At 38.3% G+C, this 22,852-nt stretch overlaps 2 protein-coding genes across 2 annotated transcripts; both read left to right on the forward strand.

Moving 5' to 3' along the window:
* Window positions 1–8,927: 8,927 nt before the first annotated feature.
* LOC133737787 (late embryogenesis abundant protein D-34-like) lies at window positions 8,928–10,211 on the forward strand. Its single transcript, XM_062165284.1, has 2 exons — window positions 8,928–9,257; window positions 9,771–10,211. The coding sequence occupies exons 1-2, from the start codon at window positions 8,928–8,930 to the stop codon at window positions 10,209–10,211; spliced, it is 771 nt and encodes a 256-aa protein (XP_062021268.1).
* Window positions 10,212–19,191: 8,980 nt separating this feature from the next.
* LOC133738978 (transcription repressor OFP12-like) lies at window positions 19,192–20,100 on the forward strand. The gene has a single exon (XM_062166684.1). It carries the CDS (start codon window positions 19,274–19,276, stop codon window positions 19,991–19,993), a length of 720 nt encoding a protein of 239 aa, XP_062022668.1. The 5' UTR covers window positions 19,192–19,273; the 3' UTR covers window positions 19,994–20,100.
* The last annotated feature ends 2,752 nt before the right edge of the window (window positions 20,101–22,852 follow it).

The raw sequence follows: 22,852 nt of genomic DNA on the forward strand, positions 1-22,852 counted from the left end.
CATATAGCATTAATGTACCTTTACATAATTATATGTCATATACAAAACTCTTATATGCCGCGAGAGATAAAAAAAAGAAAATAACTGATTTCGAGCCTTCGATGCTCATTATCAAAATTCAATAACGTAGTTCTATCTTTAATTCATATTCATCTCGCATTCACACCAATACTTCATCTTTTTGATAAAAGTCCAGTCTTCCATCCAAAAACCTGTAGTAAAGAGAAAAACAAAACTAATCATCAAAATGAAAAACCCTTACATCAAACAACCACTCCAAATGAAAAAAGAAGATGTTACTAAGTTGAGTGTTTCTTCTTAAATCCTCCAGCCCACAAAGGAAGAACAAGAAGAAATAACAGTAAAAAGAAACTAAAACCAAACAACAGAAGGTCGTGCTCATCATTGTACCATCCAAAATATGTTTATAGGACTAAATACTGTTTAGTCTTTGAGCTTTTGACCATAAAACACTTCAGTCCCTGACCTTCTAATTTCACACGTTTAGTCCCTATACTTCAAAATTTCTGACCAATAGGTCCTTGCCGTCTAAAAGTCGCGGCGAAATGTCTATTATGCCCTCAATTCTTTTTTTTTAAATAAATTTATTCCTTTCTATTTTTTTTATTTATTCTTTGTTCTTTATTTTATTTATATATATATATATTTTTTTCAAACAGAAAGAAAGAAAGGAAAAAAAAAATTGAAAAAAAGAAAAGGGAAAAAAAATTCCTTTTAGAAAAAAATAAAATAATTAATTAATTTAAAAAAAATAATTGAGGGCATAATAGACATTTCGCAGTGACTTTTAGACAGCAATGACCTATTGGTATGAAATTTTGAAGTACAGGGACTAAACGTGTGAAATTAGAAGGTCGGGGACTGAAGTGTTTTATGGTTAAAAGCTCAAGGACTAAACAGTATTTAGTCCATGTTTATATATATGAAGAACCAGCTACCTTCCCCCTTTTTGTAGGGGAAGATTAATGAGTTGTTGTGCTAAGGTCTGTATTAGCAAATTTTTTACATATAATTGCAGAACATGCTGATACTAATATCTGTTATATGATCTCAAATGGTATACCAGATTTATAGTTAGGGAACTAACTAAATAACTACTGTTACTTAAAATTAAGGGCTAACTACTGTTTAGTCCCTGAAGTATAGGATCGTCATCGTTTCAGTCCATGTCTTTCTAATTTAATCCCAAAAGTCCCTGAACTCACAATTTTCAGTCCAACCGGTCAATCTCCTCCATTTCCTCCGGTTGCTCGATGACGTGTCAGTTACTCCTTGCCAGCTCAGCGCCACGTAAGACAAGGATTGTGTAAAGTGACGACAATGCCCCTGCTTCAGTTTTTTTTCCAAAATTTCCAAAAGCTCCCATGACTCCAAGCAAGACCACGACCTCTGCCTCCTTCACCGGGCGTCACTACAAGACCCCTCATCCGGCGAAGACACGGCGGCGCACCGGAGACTCAACAAACAACACATACTGGTTAAAAGTTAAAACACACAAATAGTAATCACTAACCCACATCGAAAAATCGCAAATTCGCAATCCCCAAATTAAAACAATTTGCAGCTCTAGTTTCTACCCAAGTCTTTATCATCTTCCAAATTCAAAAATTAACAGAACCCAGAAACTATCAGATGATCAAGTCTCTAACTTTAAAATTACCAGATAACAAAGTAACATCAAAATAGAAACCCAGTTGACTACTTCAGAAATCAGATAAGCACAACAATCACAATCCCAAAAGTTAAACCCTAAATTGAAATTTTCGATTCAACACCTGCTCTGAGACACGTCATAGATCTGAGACTTGATGGCCATGAGCAGTGGCTAGCGGTGATCTCGCCGAGCTGGACCGGCGGCGGAAGAGGCTGCATATCTTCTAAGCTCCTGGGGCGGTTGTGGGTCTCTAATGGCCCAAAAAGCCCAGAAAGGACATGGTAAGCGGCGAAGAGCAGAGCCAGGAGCGTGAAGAAGGTCGCCGGAGATAGGCCCGTGTAGACCACGATCGCCTCATTCAGAAAAACGAAGCTCCATCAACTTCAGAGCAGTCCCTATACCCACGAGATGGAGCTAAACGATGAGAGCTCCATCTTATTCTTCTTCCTCACCTTCAATTCAATCCCAAAAACCCCAAAATATCAACAAAATCTAACTACCCAAAAACAAAAAGAAAAAACCCAAGCATTGAAAGCACCGAATTTGAAAACCCAGATTCCAGAAATGAAAATTAAGCAAAGAAATCCATTCTTTTAACACCCCAGATTTCAACGTCTTCTCTGTTAACAAAGCTTCTCCCATTTCAAGCAATACCCACTTCGATTCACCACAATACAAACCAAACGCCCAACAAAAACCATACCTCTTTATTCATATCAACCCTCCTCGCCATCACCGATGCATAGAGCAGCCTCGGCAGCTGATCAAAACTTCGTCGCCTCAATCCTCGGCGGCCAAACCTGCGGAATCTTGTATCAAAGAAACACATGCATCTGGGTTATTTCGGGTATTGTTGGAACCACCATCCGTGGCGGCGGTTCTCCGGTTTCTGGGTTCAGTTCCAACGTCTGGAGATCAGGGAACCTCAGGCCAGTCATGGAGGATCCGGATCTGGACGACCGAGACGGCGGGGAAATCGGGGAGTCGAAGCGGGTTCAGTCGGGTCTGGGTCAGTGGATGCTCGGACAGCTCTCCCAGATTCCTTCGGTGAGTTCGATGGCACAAAACAATTGGAGGTCTGATCTGAGACTCTTGCTTGGAGTCATGGGAGCTTTTGGAAATTTTGGGAAAAACTGAAGCAGGGGCATTGTCGTCACTTTACACAATCCTTGTCTTACGTGGCACTGAGCTGGCAAGGAGTAAATGACACGTCATCGAGCAACCGGAGGAAATGGAGGAGATGGACTGGTTGGAATGAAAATTGTGAGTTCAGGGACTTTTGGGATTGAATTAGAAAGACAGGGACTGAAACGATGACGAGCCCATACTTCAGGGACTAAACAGTAGTTAGCCCTAAAATTATTTAGGTTCAAATGTTATTCTCACTTTCTTATTGTTAAGAAGAGGTTATTCTAACTTTCTTCAATCAACTTACTACCCATAACCCTGTCCAACCAAAGTTACTACTTTTTTTCTTCTTAAAAAAAAAAAAAAACAATATAATTAAAAGCTCTAAACGTAAAAAGAAAGTGATAACACAGAATACATTGAAGAAAAATGTAAGACGAAAAACTTACCATTGACAATGAGGTCTTCAATGATACTAGACGGATGATTAAATTGTAACTCTTCGATATCATCTGAGGACACCATATTTATAGGAATCTTTTGCAACTCAGCATGCCCGGGCTTTTCTTCCATTTCTAAGAGAAAAAGATCGAAACATGATTTACTGTATTTGGAACTGATCTTATATTTGTGCCTAAATGTATTGTAGCAATCAAGTCTATAGTTGAAGTGTTATCAGGGAAGCAGAAGATGATAATACTATGAGCAGAGAAATTAGAAGCAAGGGTTGAATATGAGAAGCAAATATATAGTTATGCACCAGCTAGTAGATGTAGAGATAACAACTCAAGTCAAGAATATGAACAGCAACGACCAAAATATAGTGATAGATTTTTTTTTAATCGAAGGAGGTTAGTCATTTATTGAAAGTGAAAGAGTACAACGAAATGATGCCAAAAGGCAACAAGAAATGAATAAAACAGCCCGAAAAGAAAAACACATATGAAATATAAAAACTTAATAACGCAAGGAGCAGCAACGTCGAGACGCAGCGCTGATTTTACACTACGGATTGCAGCCGTTGACAAGACCCACCCCGAATTCCACCCTGGAATCCGAAGTGGCCCTGCGGGACCCACCTTTAAAGGAGATTTACCAAAAATTTCGGCATAACCTCCCTTAAAAATGGATAACCCAAAACCCTGCGGAAAACAAAATTCACTTCTAATAGTCCAACCACAACTCCTGGAGCCGCCTTGCTCCCAAATTCAACAAATCCCATCACAAACTAACAACGTCAAACATATTATCCAAATGGTACAAGTTACTACAATCACTAAAGTTAGGTCATAGACCTCAAATATAATTCCATACAAGTCTGGGTCGCAAATCCCATAGTAATCAGAGCAATTCTAGGAACGTAAATTAACATAGAGTACCGTAGGCTAAATAAATAACCTATAAAATATGATGACGGAAGCGGATGCGGTCACTATGGCTCACTCCTGAACGCCGAGCAGCAACACTGAAAACTGGGCATTTGAAACCGAAGGGCCCAGGGGAAAGTAGACGAAAACGTTAGCGTGAGTGGACAAAAATAAACAATTTAAAATAAGAAGGATTTCATACTTTCCCACATTTATTTCATTAAAAACTCTCGATGCATGCAATGATTAAGGAAACCAAAACGAGAGAAGTTCTGCCCAAGAAAACCGACTAGCCCCGCTAGTCACAAACAATTAAAAGAAAAGGTTGAAACTTTGATACTCAAGGAAATAAAACCAGCCCTGCTGGCTTAAATAAATCGGACTAGCCCCGCTAGTCGAAAATAGTATAATGAGTAGGGGAAGACGATAGCCATACGAATAAGCCACTCAGGCTTGGGTGATAGCCTCCCAGGCTAAAGAACTCCCATAACTCCCGTAATATACCCTTACGCCACTAAGTGTAGCGATAGGATACTGGGCTACAGAATTACTGTCACAGAGACAGTAACCTGCGTCACAAAGGCGGAAGGGCTACGGTGATCCCATCACCACGCCACAAAGGCGGAAAATCAATGCTAGCATGATAAAATCACCCCTCAGTATGGCACAGGGAAACATAACCGAAAATCCAGTAAATCCATAAGTACATAAAGCTTCCCCATCTCTCGTAAAAGAATTTCCAATGACGTGACCCCGCACGCCATAAAATCTTCAAATAATCAAAGTTCTCAAACCGACATTATTGCTAAGGCATTCCCAATGCCAAAACCAAGGGTCAAATAAATAAACAAGAAAGTAATTCCATCGAAATTCCATTTCGAAAACCTTTCCAAAAATCTCAAATCCATGAATAGGAATATAACTAAAAAGTAAAATTCCGGAAATCACCTCGGAAATAAATAATTCATCAAAATTCAACATCAATTATAAATTCGAATCCGAGCATAACAAATTAATAACCGAAATTGACAACCGGTGTAAATCATAATTACTTCATGAAAATCATTATTGAAAGCAAATCCACGTGATAAATCGAAATAAATTTCCGAAATCCATTCGTATGCTCGAAAGTAATATGTTAATTAAATAAAGCATTAATTCAAGAAAATAAACGCATGCATCATTATTTAAAACAAAAGTCCACTCACGGTATATGATCAATCCTGACGTCGCTCGCTATTTTCCTCGTATGGAGACTCCTCTCGTCCTGTACGAATAACATTCATAAATATATATATAATTCACAGGACGGAATTAACTCTACAATACTTATAATTGGAAATTCAAAACATCCCCCCCTTTCCTAAAATCCAACTCCTCAACTCTCCACAACATCCATCCTTACTCCCACAATAATCTCTCATCGATGTAATATCTAAAATTAATCCGAAAGGAATTCGGCGATCGAATTCGCGAAAATCAATAATCAACAATTCATGCTCAATCGTAACTTCCTCCAATTTCCATCAAACTTCATGTATAAGCTTCTAATATCATTAAAGAATTTATGGAACTAAAACGGTAATTAAAATGTAGTTCTACGCGCCACCACGCGCTACCTACAGTGGCGGCGTGTGGGGACCACGCGCCGGCGGCCACTTCCTCCGATGACCACCAAACTCCGGCACTAGCATCTACACAACAAGCCCAACCAACTTCCTAACTACAACATCATCCAATTTTACCTCGAAGTGGTCGAATCAAGCCGGTGAAGGAAAGCCCCGAAGCTTCAAGAACCCTAGAAATAAAAATTTGTCAATTCGACCTCCACAATGCAAATTGGAATGAACTACCTTAGGGGAAATAATCTCCATCAAAAACCAAACCTTCGATGTCAATATGGTGGCCGGAGGTGGCCGAAAATCGGCAAAATCCCAAAACTGCGACCGGAGCACTTCTTGCTTCGATCCGGACTTTCACGGCCAAAACTCCCCAATCCTAGGTCACTCGCATCAAGAGCGGGTTGAGGCGCCCCTGTGGTGACCGGTTGCACGCCGGATGGTGGCCGGAAAGTGAGGAATCGGAGGGAGGAAGAAAACCCGAAGGGGAAAGGGAAAGAGTCGGGGGAGAGGAGAGAGAAAGAGGGGTGGGTTTCCGGTTTTGGAAACCTACCCGGGTAACTTTCCATAAATATTAAAATTTTACCATGAACAGTAATTTTCGTAATTCACTCATAACTTTTGCATACGAACTCCAATTTTTACGTACCACATATGCCCGCGCTCGGGTTAACGTCCTCTACAACTTTCATGAAGGAAATTTTCTCAAATTAATAACTTATAAAAAGTCAATTTTTAACCACCCCCTACACGTTAAAATTAAAATCGTGAACGGTAACCAATAAGAATTTCATGTAACTCGGTAAAAAGGTATATCAGGTGTGGGGTGTAACAGCCGTGTAGTGAATTTAGTAGTCGGTGGTTTGACTACCCATCGAACTCCAACGCACAAGTTGACAAAAATCAACTTGGCGTCGGAATGAAGGCACTCTCCCACCTAAATATCGAAGCCGACCAAGGGTGTCAGAACATGGCTATGTTGGCAGACGATCTCTCACGAACAAATACCATAGAATTAGGTCCTGGATCCAATACCATTAAGGCACAAGAGCCCCAATCCATTATAGCAAATCATAAAAAGTCCAACAAAGATTGTGGGCCGCAGGCCAAAACCAAACTCCACCCGAATCCCAGATCCGGATCCTGATGCCAACAAGCTGGACCGCAGCAGCGATGAATGCGTCCTGAGGATCGGCAATGGAGAATGCCAAACTACAATAGCCATCGCTGACGAGATCGACGCCGACGACCACTTCTGACGGCCCAGCAACACCATCAAAGCCACGACTTCGCATAGCCCATGCCGGCGACAAACCAGCAAAACGCAGAACCCCGATTCCAACTCTTCAGCCTCTCAGAAGCGAGGTCCCTCCATCACTGCATCGCGAACCACCACCGCGATCCAACGATCCCATCCAATCCAAACGAATCGCTTCCCCATCAAACTTCTTCTTTGGGAACTTCGAGACACAACCAGCAAAAGAGACACAAAAGAAAGATAGCAGGACTAGGCCTGCAGTTTTGTCCATAAAAATGGAGTAGGTGTGAGAGCCGCCACTACCGGATGCGGTAGCGCTCCAAGCCCTAGCAGAGCTAGGTCATATGAGAAAACCCATAGGAGGTGTAGTTAGCAACTTTTTATAGTGATAGATAATTGTAGCTATTGCTGGAAATTATGTTGAAGTAATGAAATCAATGAATTTACTTTTTGCAAAATTCACTCCCAAACATGTGAGTAATAATAACGAGTCAAATTTAACAAAGCCCATAGCAATCCAAGATACATAAACCATAAATATAGAAAATTGAATTTAGTTTATCAAAATTACTCAAAATTAAACCTTTAGATTAAATCAAGGTAAGATAAATACCTTATGCTTGCGTTTGTTGGAGATGAAGGTTTAAGTCTTCTCTCTGCGAATTCGGCCATGTCGACCCATGGTCTCGAAGTTCAACACTCAAAACTTGAAACGGCAAGGAAAAGAATGAAAAATCGGTGTAGAATTTGATATAGGATCAATCATGTTGAGGGGACAAAATTGAGACACAGAAATCTGGGACAGCTGAAGTTCTGTCTGTTTTCAAGCAGTGCATATAAGAGTGAGTATTAAAAACACTCTTCCAGTCTTCCATGCATGCTTAAGGACAATTCTTAATTAAGTTCACCCATTGGGTGAATGAGCATATTCACCATCTTTTGCGATTAATGCATAATAACTTTATAATTTTCTAATCCAACCATTCATGTTGTATAGCGTAATACAAAAATTAGCTCTGTAAAAAATCAATCAAATTGAAGATCTTTTAGTTATTCATTTATATGAAATACATGGACGGTTCATCATAATAGTAGTAAGTGTTGTTAGAATCATCCATTTGTTTGATTCAATTAGATAATTAAACGATTTCCGATTCGATTGATTTTTTACAGAGATGATCTTTAAAGGCTAATTTTAAGATATGGACTGTTGGATTATAAATTTATTAAGTAAAAGAATATTAATCGACAATTTGGTGAATATGCACGTTCTCCGTATGGATCAACCTAAGAATTGTTCCATGCTTAATGCATTTTTGTTGGAAGCGCTTCTATTAGAAGCACGTGTTGGTATTAAAGTGTCCCTCAAAATGCACTCATAAGCTCAATTATATTAAAGTTTCCCTCAAAATGCACTCATGAGCTCAATTATAAAACCACTTGTCATTAGAAACTACTGACCTAATTTACCTTCCAAGGCCAGTAAGTGTGTGTGTATAGAAGCTAGAACAAGAAAGAGACTAGTGCTGATTAAACGCGTGGTTCTGTCTTATGCATGTACTTTGACACTATGCATACACCGACCCAAGTCCAAGGGTCTCAAGACATAGTCCACTGAGAGGCAGTAGCTCGGGCTTAAACTCGAAACCCTAGTGCCACACTGCCACCTGTAAAACAAAGCTCTAAAAATCCACATCCTCCGTTCGCCACCTGTGTCCTGAAAGATCCTGGTGTCAAGTTCTCAGTCCTCCAATCTCCTACGTCCTTATCACTTAACGCTCAAGTTCATATATATAACTAGTCACTTCATTTGGATCATTGTCAAACTCGGAAACTCTACACATTGCAAATTTCTGAATCTGTGATCTTCAACTTGAAGCATGAGTCAGGAACAACATCGACCCCAGCAGGGTGACCAGCTGGAACCGATCAAGTACGGCGACGTGTTCAACGTCTCCGGTGAGTTGGCGTCGAAACCTGTCGCCCCACGCGACGCCGCCACCATGCAGGCTGCCGAAAACCTAGTCCTCGGAGAAACTCAGAGAGGCGGCCCGGCAGCAGTCATGCAGTCGGCAGCTACATACAACGAGCGAGCTGGTCTAGTCGGCCATCGTGACGCCACCGATGCCACTAGTGAGGATGGTGTTACCGTGTCGGAATCAATCAATCTCGATGGTAACAAAGTTATCACCGAAAGAGTTGCTGGGCAGGTAATTCTTTAGATAGTAAAATATACGTCACGAACTTATATTTTCACATAATTTTGTCACAAGTTTACTTTGAATACGTATTTTATTTGTATTCTAACTGTCTCGTATGCCACTATGTACCAATTTAGTCACTGGAGTTATTTTGCTCTTAGAAAGAAATACATTGCCGTAGTTGTTATATATTTCAAATCTATTTTAGTTGAGGACTTGAGGCAATGCGAGCGTCCGTCACTAATTCTTGTATTGTATTTTTTTCTTTTTCTTTTTGTAATAATTCACTCAGATTTGCTCACCTAAGAGACAGTTTTAAGGGACTGTGAGGGACAAATGTATCTCAACTACATGTATTAAATATAAAAATAAAAATTATAACAATTTAAAATTATGTATTTATTTTCAGTCGTCAGATTTACTTGTCCCTCACCGTCCCTTAAAAGCTGTCATTTAAGTTAGGTGAGGAAGCCTTATAATTCACTTATTCAAATTCAAACTTTAATGCTTAATATTGTATAGGTTGTGGGACAATATGTGGAGCCACCGCCTGGGGCATCTCCGGCAGCAGTAGTTCTTGAACACGATGCAATCACAATTGGCGAGGCATTCGAGGCAACTGCTCTCTCTGCCGGTGACAAGTCGGTCGACCAAAGTGACGCAGCTGCCATTCAAGCTGCAGAGATGAGAGCCACCGGGTGTAGTGAGATATCTCCGGGAGGTTTGGCGGCTATAGCTCAGTATGCAGTGTCTGCTAACACAAGGGAGGCCGAGAAGACTAAGCTGGCTGATGTTTTAGAGGATGCCACTCAGAAGATGGGTTGTGACAAACCGGTGACTCGTGAGGATGCGAAGGCCATTATAGGAGCAGAGATAAGGAACAACCCTAATATGAGCACTACTCCTGGTGGAATTGCTGAATCAATGGCTGCTGCAGCTAGGCTTAACCAGAACTTATATTGATAGAATACTTGGTAGCACCGACAACTAGATATATGCATGTTTTATGGATCCATGTTTATAGTTTTGAGCTTTTGCTTTGAGTAGGGCTTTTGATCTGCCCATGGATATTATGTTTTTTTACGCTTATGTAATGCATATGTTGTTATTTCTACCTTCGAACTTGTTTGGCTCTAAAACCAGCTTGGTGTGCAAACCGTCTACCTGCGACCCGCTATGCTAAATTCCCTAAAGGGATCTTGTCAAAAATATTTTTGGGCTCAAACAGAACTATCAAGCAAGATAAACTTCACATTGGTCCTTGGCAGTACTCCTTGTTTTTCAAGTAAAAAAAAAATAAAAAAAAATAATAATAATAATAATTAAAAACCACAAAACTGAAACTACGTACAAAGAGGAACTGGCATTTACTGCATGCTTGTTATCATTCGTGCCTGGTCGTTATATAGGGGTTGATGGGAAAATCAGAGTGGGACCTTACGTAGCCTCGCCAGTTTTGAGTTTGAATCTACTCTTCAAGTCTAACAGTTTCAAGAAACAACGCTTTCTCCAGCTCACGAAGATCAGAACAAATAAGAAAAGAAGGGGACGTGTTCTAGTTAATGTGACTAGGAGTGAAAAGAGAAGAACTCTTCAAAATGAACAAACGATTGTTTGCCTGTGTTAAAAAATGAAAAGGTTTAGGCGCTTGCGGTTAGGGCCTTAGGGGTCGAAAATCGGATTATGACCAGACTAAAAGCTGAATCAGGTCCCCCTTCAATAGTGTAAGCAGAAGACAAAAAAAAAAAAAAAAGAAGGAAAAAGAATCCACGTGGCATTGTTCGTGAAGTTTTTACTACACTCTCTCTCCCTTCTATTTCTTCTCGTATTCCATGTAGATCAGCAATTTTACCACTCCATAACTGTGAAGACAAAATTGAGAGTTTCTGTTATAATTTTATTCTATTCGATCGTTTGTTTTTGTGGTAACTTTTGTGGACATGCAAACATATTACACAATCAAACTCGGAAGATTTTTCGGAGCTGTTGGGTACTTGCCACTTGGGGTGTGGCTAGCTCACTGCATAGTGATTCTGATACGAGTCCTTTATAAAAAAACCAAATAATCCTGGACAGCCCGGATACTCGGGTACGAGTTTCGATCGATCTCTTGCAAACATCATGGCTTGGTTGGCTACAATTTCCAGCAAATCAAGGCCCAGAAGTAACATATACATGCAGCTATATATGACTGAGATCTTGTGAGCTTTATATTCTGATATATTGTCTGCAATACTGATCTTCTTGTGTCCCTCCCTATCTAATCCCACACGAGCACTAGTCAGTGATCGAAACACTTGATTTTTTTTGCACAAAAATTATTGAGTTGCATGTGGAGGATTGTATCATCTGGCCTATTGGCTTTATTATATATCTTTTTTTGGATGATTTTGGCTTTATTATATCAGTATATGAATATATTCTGGTTTTCCTTGCAAGTACGCTAAGGCATTATCTAATGAACACAAGTACTTCGAAACATCACAATTTATTAAAATTGTAGTTTTTTTTTTTTAAGGAAAGTGTAAACACAAAAATCCTGCAACGAATGAAAGAAGGACACGTGTACAAAATAATATAATTTTTTATTAATGAATTTGAGGGTTACAATCTCTGTAGATGTTCTTTCACAAGAATCTCCTCTAATTCAATCTCCGATGTTGATTTGATTCAAGGGTGGCAAGCACTTGATCTTGAATCGAACGGTTGTGGTGTGAACTTCTTGTTATGTTGACGATTTGAGGAAGACGATTGACCAAATGACCAAGGGCTGTAGAAGCTTGATCTTGATCGGATTTAGGCCACGAGTGGTGTCACGTGGTGGGCGTTCTTCGGCTTTGGTAGGGGATGAACCAGCACGTGTGTTTGGTGCTTGTTGATCTCCACGAGCTTGATGAAGAACTTGTAGAGGATTTACTTTGTTGAAGACAACGGATGATCAAGGGCTGTAGAAGCTTGATCTTGATCAGACTTGAACCACGAGAGGTGTGACGTGGCGAGTATGGCTTTGATGATGGATGAATCGGCACGTTTGGTTAATTGGTGCTTGTTGATTTTCCGCAAGTTTGACAGCTTCTGAGCTTGCAGGTGATTTCCCTTGTTTGTCTGAAGTCGGTGAGATGAAGAGACCGGCTATTTGGCAGCTTGATGGTTCTTCACGAGCTTGGGAGAAATCTGAGCTTTGGAGAGGTTTCTTCCGTTTACTTGCGTCCCTCTGTCTGTCGTCGTCTCATCTCGATCATTTGAGATACCGTGTTGTCGCCTCCCTCAATTTGGAATGCATTGATGACATAGCATTAATCACATTCTGTAAATATGTAATTAAATCAATCAGTTTAAATTCGTTGATTTAATTACCTTTTATTTAAGGAATATGCCAATCAAATATGATTTGATTTAATGCTTGATTTCAATCAGAATTAAACAATTTAATTTGATTGATATTTGAATTTAATATTGGATTTCAATCAGAATTAAACAATTTAATCTGATTGATATTTGAATTTAATACTTGATTTCAATTAGAATTAAATAATTTAATCTGATCGATATTTGTATTTGATGCTTGATTTTGATCGAGATCAATCAGTTTAATACGATTGATCCGCTTCAAATGCTTAACTCGAGCAACAATCAATCAGCGATAAATTGACGCTTCCACAATTGATGCTTCCACGTCATTCAATCGATGGAACACTCGTGTTTTGACATGTGTCATCCTCGAAGCTCACATAATTTTGGTGATATACGAGCCATGTGTACCTTTTGTAGGACACATGTGCCAACTAAGCTTGTTTAGTCAGAATTTCAAAGATTGACCGATTTATTTAATGAATTTTATTTTCATTAAAATTTCTTGTGTCTACAGAAAGCACACAGTTTTTTCTTTTTATCCAATAATATCATAATTTGATCACCCTCTTCTATTATTTTCTTAGGGAATTAACGACTTAATAATTTGATCGATCGTACTGAAATTTGCTGTAATTGGTGATATGTTATGAACATGAATAGTTGAATCTGCAAATTACTCATGAACGTACTATCACTAGGGATTTAGATATGTATAATACAGCATTACTAATAATAATAATAATAATAATTTGATAGCATAAAAAGATCCTTTTATATACACTAATTAGTCAAAGTCACTTTTAAATTCTGAGTGTCGAAACGCAGCGTTTAGATGTGGAAAACGCATGAATATATAGATAGATATAGTAGTTATTCTTAAAAGAAAAAGAAGATTGATATAGTAGTTATACTTATATATATGGGATATAAGCATGGAGGACTCATGAATGTGATACATCAGATCATTTACGTACACTCGGTGATTCTAGCTCAGAGATGATGTTGATTTTTCATACACTATTGGCTTGTTTTTCTTCAAATAAAGTCACACACTACTGGTTGCTTTGCTCTCTCTGGCATTGCAATGGACGTGTCCTCACTAAAATTAAAAAGTAAATACACTTTTTAGACACATCTTTTATAGCTCTTTATGGAGCTATCATATACCAATTATCTTCTTTTTTTTTTTTTTTTTTTTAGCGAATGAAATTTATTAAAGAAAAGAAGGTTACAAAGAGAAATGAGGTAGAACAGGCATAAGAAGCTCCGCTAACCTCCTATAAAAAAAATACAAATTAACGAAATCAAAAATTAGGAAGACCTAAATGGTCCCTATTACAATGACTCATCATAAAATCTGGAGGTGAATCCCACCAAGTAAAGCCATCTGATGAAGCACCATAGTTGGCAAAAGCATCAGCAACTTGATTGCCTTCACGAAAGATATGGCTAGATTTGAAATGCATTTGAAAGATACGATGCAAGCAATTGCTCCACTGCACACGAAGCCTCCAAGGCACCAGATGAGGAAAACGAAGAAAAATAAGTATAAGGGAAGAATCCACCTCTAATCATACATACTTCCAATCTCTAACCCAAGCTAGTTCAATAGCCTTAATGACCGCCATGACCTCTGCAGCCACAAAACTAGGGATATCAAGAGTAGAAGAGAAAGCACCTATAACCAAGCCTTTATAGTCTCTATAAACACCACCATAGCCAGCCTGGTTGGAGTCCACTTTCCATGCACCATCAGTATTAACTTTGATCCAACCGAAAGGGGGGGGGTTAACCAGTTTACTTCAATAATTCGAGGCGCCCGACGAGGTTTGCATATAGCCGACGAGGTTTGCATATAGCACCCATTCTTTTAATGACACAAAGCTCCTGCACATTATTGAACATGCTACCCGAAGACAACCGACTTAAGGCGGCAACATTACTACAAATTAACCGGCAAGCTTGTGACACACTAACTTCAATACCCTCATATCAAGCCCGGTTTCTGCAATGCCAAATGAACCAAAGAGTCGATGAAAAACAAGCAATCCAAAGATCCCGAAATTGAGGACTGCGTCCCGCTGAAAACCCCATATTCAAAAGAGCAAGAATAGAGATTGGAACACCATGAAGCTCAAACTTCCCCAACATAATGGACCATATAGCAGCTGCAAAGTTGCAATGAAGAAAAATATGTTCCACTGATTCCCCATGGCAGCGACAGAGCACACATAATGAAGCTAGCGATACTCCTCTTTTCTGCAAGAACTCTTCTGATATGACACGCCCTCTTAATACTTTCCAAACCAAAAAAGAAATACGAGGAGGAATATACTTTGTCCAAATAATTTTACCCCAGGCCAAAGGAGGAACTAGAGGCTTTAAAAAACAATACGCCTCTTTAGCAGTGAGCTCCGATCCCCAGATGAAGAAGGAGACCAAATCAGTTTGTCGTCAGCGGGAGTGGTAACAGAGAGTGGAATCCTGCTGACAAGATCACACAAATTTGGGAAGTGAAGTTGCAAAAGAAAGGGCAAGTTCCATGTCCCCTCATGGACATAATCAATAACTTTTGCATCCAATTGATGAGCAGACCCTCCATGCACGTTGAAGAAATTAATAAGAGGCCTACCCATGTAATTATATTGCCAAAATGAAACTTTTGACCCATCTCCAAGAATCCAACGTCCATTTTGAACAACTAGGTCCCAATATTTTTTTATACCTGGCCAAATTGAAGAAGTAGCGTAAGAGCTTCAAGGTCGACCATTTCTCCAAAACCTGGAGCGAATAAAACCACAACCTTCAGAGGCACTAGAGAAAACCTCCCAAGCCTTTTTCAGAATAAAAGAGCGATTCCACAGAGTTAATTGCTTAAGACCCAACCCTCCTTCGTCATAAGATGAGCAACACACCTTCCATGCTACCAAAGGCATTCCTCTCCTATCAATGGAACCTGACCATAAAAAGTTTCGACACCAAGTCTCCATCCTCCGAAGCAAAGAAACAGGCCATTCATTTATTATCTTTGAAGAATATAATTTTTCCGAGCTAGGATTTGACAAGTGAATATGCAAGGCATGTATGATAAAAATGTACGTGTAGATATTAGTTATTACTTGGTCAGGGAAATAAGGGGGTTTGGATGTTAATGGGTAACAGAAATGGTGGAGTAGATTTCAATCTTGATAATTAATGATGAAGAAGTTGAAGCAAACTGTTAGTTGGATATTTGGCTCTATGCCTCTATGTATCAAATCCCAACCATGCATTGATAGAGTGATAAGCACCCCACCATGTGCATGGTCTGCCCAAATTTGGTTTCGAGGCTAATTTTTGGTTGAACCATCCTTGTATATATATCATATATAAGTACGTACGTACCCACCACCATGCCCAACTTCCCTAGCTAAGCTCCTTAAAACCCTCACCTTCACTCGTGTATTATTTTCTTCATATTTATTTAACACAGAAGAAAAAACACCCAAGGATTTGCTTCTTCAAAGTACAAATTGGTTTAGTTTAGTTTAGTTTGGGGGAGATAGATTGATAGAATGCGAGAGATGGATGAATACAGAAATTATGGGACGTCATAGATATTTTACCAGAATTGTGGGACCTCGTAATAGGACAGGTCCTAATTTGAAGATTGTAGGATAACCACTTGATCCATCACTTTCTTCTTTGATTTGCGTTTAGAATAGACAATATACCTTTTTCTACATGTATAAATAATAAATCCAACTTTGAAAGGGGTAATTGTGAACTTGGTATTTGTAATTCATAACAAACTTTACATGAAGGAGTTAATTGAGATTTTAAATATAATTCTTTCCAAAAGAATTAAATTGAATATAAATATGAACGACATTAATAGTTGGTGAGGATGTTGGATTTGCTTTGTATTTTGGTAGGAAAATGATTTGTGGCCTCAATGAGGCCTAAGATTTGTGGCCTCAATCTTAGGTGTCATGCCATGTCACCTACACACATCAACTATTTATCAAATCATGCTATGTAACTCTTGTAAAAAATACCATTTTATCATTCCAAAATCTAATGACTATGTTATTTTGACTTTCTAAAAAAAAATATTTTAGTTTTTTTTCTTTTCATTACACTCATGCTTAGATTTAAATAACAATTTTTTCCTCCAATCAAGAATAGAAAATTTTCATGTAATTTAGTCAATGAATTTGCACATACATTCGATCAAAATAGATTTGCTTAACACATGTATATGAATTCAACATTTGTTGGGTTCTTGTAAATTTTGAAAATATAGTGTGAAAAATACATATTCATACGATTATATATATATATATATATATATATATATATACAGCGCTTCTCCGGTGCGGACGTCCGCACTTTTTGCTTAGGTGCGGATTTCCAGTTTTGACCCACTTTCCGATCACATTTTCACATCTTAGCCGTTCAGTTTTTAGGTCATAATGTATAGATCACCTCTACAAAATTTCAGCCAATTTGGTGATCATTAAGGCATCCAAAACTGCAATTTACCATTATAAATACGAACGGTTCCGGTTCGACAGATTCTGTCCGTTCGTGTAAATTGCAATTTTGGATGCCTTAACGATCATCAAATTGGCTGAAATTTTGTAGAGGTGATCTATACATTAGGATCTAAAAACTGAACGGCTAAGATGTGAAAATGTGGCAGGAAAGTGGGTCAAAACGGGAAATCCGCACCTTTTTCTTCGGTGCGGATATCCGCACCTGAGCAAACTTATATATATATATATATATATATATATATATATATATATATATATATATATTCTTTTGTTCATTTTTTCTCTTTATTAGCTAGGGTTTAAAAGTTATATTTGAGTTTATTATTTTTTTATTTTTTTCCCCCATATACTTAGATTGTAGATGATAATTAATGGCTGCTACTAACATGAAATTTTTTCTTACCTCTTAATTTAGACATACGTATTTTCCAAAATCAATTTATTAATGCTAGTTTTTTGGATGAAATTAATCAATGTTTGGAAAGAAAAGTTAATGCCTATTTCTTGACACCTAATTCAAAATATTAATACTATTTGGAAAAAAAAATTATAGGAAAGAATTTAATTAAATTAAGAAAAATATTGGTCAAAGAATTTGTAGACATATCTCTTAAATTAATACATAATTAATAGCTTATCTTTTTTTTTTCTTTTCGTCACCTAATTAAATTCATTATTGTAATTAATTCACCCCCTAACATCTAAAAGGAAGTATAAAAGGGTAAAGTTGGTGTTGCAATAATATGATATGGCAAGATATATTATGTGGAATTGAAAATAAAATTTGTATTTGCTTACATGGCATGACACCTAGGATTTGAGGCCACAAATCTTAGGTCTCATTGAGGCCCTATATCATTGCCCTGTTTTGGTATATCATATTGACATAGCTTTTTGGAAGGGTGGCAAACTATGTTACCGACGTTGCATAGTTGTGTTGGTGGATGGGTGCGTTTTTTGGTGGAACGATGGTCTAGAACTTGGAGGTCCGACTCGATGTAATTCGCGGATCGGCGGGTTTGCTAGTTGTGAGGCTTGATGGTTGTAAACAGATGGTTTTTCATAGTAGCCGCGTTGTTTTTGATCCTAACACTCAGTTTGAGAACTAGTATTTAGATACGATAATTGTGTTTTTGTTATAAAAGATTATGTAAATTCATTATGATTCAATCTAGATCTGGAATATTAGTCTGATCGAGTTTTTCGTTCAAAATTAAACTAAATTTTCGTCATTTGTTAAAATATCTCACCTCCTATTTTCACTGAGAAAATTCATGAATCTTCGGTTCTTTTGTTCCTATTTTTAGGTGGACGAGTTACTTAATTTTTGGGCAAGTCATTTGTATTATGAAATCAGCTACAAAGGACTTACCCAATCATAAAATTCTAATTTTTCTATATTAAAAATATAAAAAACAAAATAATTCATAATGTAGTGTCTCAAAGTACCAATACCACCACTAAACATATATTTAAATGACTCGCTTCTCTTTTCCATTCAATTTCGTTTAGATATACACCTTAAGAGAATCGAACTTTGTAGCAGATGTAGTAACAAATCTAGGATATAAGTCTCATGATGTAGTAACTTGGACCAATATGGTCTCAAAAGAAGCCTCTTCAGCCCTGTTGTTTGACATTGTAAACTTTGATTGCTTTAGAGATTTTAATTTATAAATTAAAATTTTTTTTTATTCTTGAAAAAAAAAACATATATCTATACTATTTTTTTTTAATAGATATCTATACTATTATTAAGAGAAGAGAGTTTGTTAGCCAAAACAGAAAAATTTTACCAAAATATCTCTCAAAAATTAAAAAACATTTGAACTGAAATATTTGAGAAATACAAAATGGTCAATTCAAAGATAAAAGAAAAACAAAAGAAATTTAACAAAAAAATCAAAAATAAAAAACAAAATATGTGCAGCAATTTTCTCCACATTCTGTTACGTGGAATAACTTCCCACTTAATTATCCACCCCATAAAGTTTTTGGAGTCTAGTATATATATATATATATATATATATATATATATATTAGACCAGACCAGAAGAACTCCAACTCCAGTTCTTGTAAATCTCCCACTCCTCCTCTCTCTCTTTCACTTTCTCTGTCTTCCTCCTCCTCAGAATGCCGAGCACGCTAGGAAGGAACTTAAATCTCTGCTTCACAAAGATCAAACGGCCACTGTTGACTCTCCAATCCCCTCCCGTCGACGATCACCGTTCTTTACCAACAACTACCTCCACCGCCACCGCCACCGCAACCGCCTCCGCCTCCACCGCCACGTCATCCTCGACTCTGATAAAAAACTTCAACTCCCTCTACGACGGAGACCACGCCTTCTTCGACTCCGCCACCACCTCGTGCTCCATTAAGTCCTCCGATCTTTCCACCTCCGAAACCGAAAACGACACCGACACCGCCGCCGCCGACTTCGCCACCGTCTTCGCCTCCCAGCGGTTCTTCTTTTCCTCCCCCGGCCGCTCTAACTCCATTGTCGACCAGTCCTCCTCCTCCGCCACGTCGTCTTCCTCGGACCTCCACTCGCCCTTCAAGCACAACAGCGTGGCGGTGCCCACGTACTCGCCTGATCCCTACCTCGACTTCCGGCGCTCCATGCAGGAGATGGTGGAGGCGCGAGAGCACCAGACCGAGGACGAGAGCGTGAAGGTCAAATCTAACTGGGAGTTCCTGCATGAGCTGCTCTTGTGTTATCTCGCGCTCAACCCTAAGAGCACTCACAAGTTCATCATCGGCGCATTTTCCGATCTCCTCGTCAGCCTCCTCCCCTCCCCCAAAGATCCCGACTTCACCGCCGGCGTCTGCGAGATTTCCCGGTGCAGTTAAATCATGTGTGTTATTATGGAGCAGTAAAATGTAATATATTATGAGATCAACTTTATTCTTGTTATGAATCACATCAAGCTTGTGACCTTGCATGTCCTTCATCTTCATCTTCATCTTCATCTTCTCTGGTCCTTGTTTCTATCTATGTATATGCTTCTGAGTAGTTCGTTTCAGGTTCAATATTATATCTTAGATTTTGTTGGGAAAATGAAAAATGGCAGTGTGTAGCACTGTAGCTTATAACTAGGCTACTTAGCCTAGGCAGGCTGCAGGCTAGTTTGGGAAAGTGTAGGAAGTACAACCTCCAATTATGATTCATGTTTTTTGTAGCATGGGAAAAGTGGCAATAATGAAACTTTTCAGGCTTACAAGTGGGGTTGGTCTAACGTTAACATGTGAAGTGGTGTACTTGTGCCTTAGTACTCGATCACAAGGTTAGAACCTAGTTACACATTCTAAGTATGCTGATCATGAGAGTTCAATGTCTAACATCTACTAAGTTAGGTTAGACCAAAGAAGCCCTTGTAGATGACTTTGCCGGTGTATACTCCGATCCAGTTGTCGTTATATCAAGAAAGTCTTTGATGAGACTATTATGTCATGTATCGATATAGGGTGAATTCAGCGTTGTATAAGATGCAACAAGCTAACGTGGTGTATAAGATGTAACTAGCTAACGCATAACGCGACAAACTGTTATCAGGGCCGCTAGTCGGGTGGAGGTATCGCCTTTGCTCTACCAAAGTACCAATCAAATGACATAACATTTTCCATTCATATTACAAACTACCATGGAAAACCGAAAACCATCCATTTACCATGTTATTAGTAACTGATATGAATAAATTAACATAGCAGCCCACTTAAGAATATTTATTTTTTTAATTTTTTTTTTGTCTCGGATCATCTAGCTACTTAATTGCATTTGATTTATGAAATGATGATTTTTTAAAGTAAATTATTTCATGAATTACAAGCAAAAACAAATTCACTTTCAAAGTCGGGAATCAAGACACATCTGTGCTTTTCAAAATTGAAAGATAAGTTTAATTTTGTTGGAAATAAACAAACAGGTTAATGCTATTATATACACCGTGGTTTACTCTAAGCAAAGTTGATTAACTTTGAAGAAAGAAAAACGAATCCATATTTGTCCACCGCTGGAAGCTTCACACCTCCACGCCAAGACAATAAGAGCAAATTCAAAGTTTATTTAGTCCCATGAGTTAGCCGAATATCACTTCCTCTTTATCTGTGATGGATGATATGGTTCGGTTTGGACGTGGAGTCACACTCCAACTTTTCAAGCAAGCAATATCACTATTTTAATACAATTCACTGCCAAGTCCTGTAATGCCAAGTCCTAACCCATTCAGCTTCGATGGATTTGACATTTGACGATTTGGTTTTGCTTGGTTAGTTAGATTTGCAATGCATCCAACATGTCCCCTTTAGCTTTCTAAATTAAGAACTATAAATCCTAAACTCAAGGGTAATTGGGAAACCTTGTGCGCCCATTGATTCTTAATTAATCTAGTTAGATAGGAATCCCCCAATATAAAACTCCAAATGTCTGTGATAATGGACAATAAAGGATCCTGATTTACTGGGGAGTAATAAAACAATGCAAGAACTGAGCCAATTAGCCAAATGACAAATTAGATTAAGAAACAAGATGGTGCAGTGAGAGCTCAGTGGTGGGTCTTCCCTCGTTTTTGATTGGTAAAGTCTTCGAACTCGGACAAAAATATATATGAATAAGCCAGTAGTACCAAAGCAAAGAAGGGATCAGGGAATCTTGTTTTTGTCTCTAATTTATTTTTTATTTTTTATTTTCTTGTTCCTCAATGTGTTTCTGCAGAAGTTTGAATATTAATTGTTCAACTTGAAGGTGAGGACAGATTGGAAATCCATCATGTTAGGATGTATAGGACGAGGCGACGAGCAATCTAATAGGTCTTGTCCATTCTACCCGACTTCTCACTCACCCCTATTCCTCAATAGTCAAAAATCAGTGTGGACTCTCCACTAGTTGATTGGCATATTGCAAATTTCCAAATCCTATATTTCTTTGGGGCATGATATGGTGTTCTGTGATGTTAAATAGGGTTCCGGAAAATGAATATTTAAAGATATAAACAGTTAGATCTCACTCAATTTTTGTGGTATGTCTTACATTATATTGAGTTACAGTCCTGATCACATGGTCAGCAGCTGACCATAGATTTTCTGGTCACTGACCGTCCGATTGAGATCGGACGGCTGACAGCTCTTATCTTAAATCTCATTACTTAGCTGTCAACCGTCCGATCTCAATCGAACGGTCAGTGACCAGAAAATCCATGGTCAGCTGCTGACCATGTGATCAGGATCGTATTGAGTTATTCTAATAATTCAAGTCTTTAAAGTTTAGTTTCAATACTCCGGAGCACTATAAAACATTCAATTCTCGAAAATTAAAGTAACATAAATGATTTTCACCCAAACCACTTGATCAACGGTTAAGTCATCATCATCACTAGTTGTATATCTCCGTCATGCCATAAAAAAGAATTCATCCAATTGATGATAGGAAAGTAGATCTAGCTTGCCCTAAACCTAGGATTGAACAAGAGAGACCAGATTTTACAATTGCCTCAAGCCTTCAACCGTAACGCCTTTACTTGAATGGAATAATGGAACTCATGAATCGAAACCGTGTGAAACAAAATTGGACTGCAAGTGATTTAGATTGGTTCTATTTACAAATGCCCGTGGATCAAAATTCAAACTAACATGATTACTAAACAATCTCAAATCATATAAACGGGCAACACCTTTTTTTGTTCCTTTCTTGGCTTGAAAAGATGCCAGATTTTA

This window comes from Rosa rugosa, chromosome 3, assembly GCF_958449725.1.
Source record: "Rosa rugosa chromosome 3, drRosRugo1.1, whole genome shotgun sequence".
NCBI lineage: Eukaryota > Viridiplantae > Streptophyta > Magnoliopsida > Rosales > Rosaceae > Rosa > Rosa rugosa.

Excerpts from the sequence above, each read along its gene's own strand:
- LOC133737787 (XM_062165284.1), top strand. The coding sequence starts at position 8,928 with ATGAGTCAGGAACAACATCGACCCCAGCAGGGTGACCAGCTGGAACCG. Across the intron at positions 9,258-9,770 it reads CCGAAAGAGTTGCTGGGCAG|GTTGTGGGACAATATGTGGA; the intron begins GTAATTCTTTAG and ends AATATTGTATAG.
- LOC133738978 (XM_062166684.1), top strand. The coding sequence starts at position 19,274 with ATGCCGAGCACGCTAGGAAGGAACTTAAATCTCTGCTTCACAAAGATC.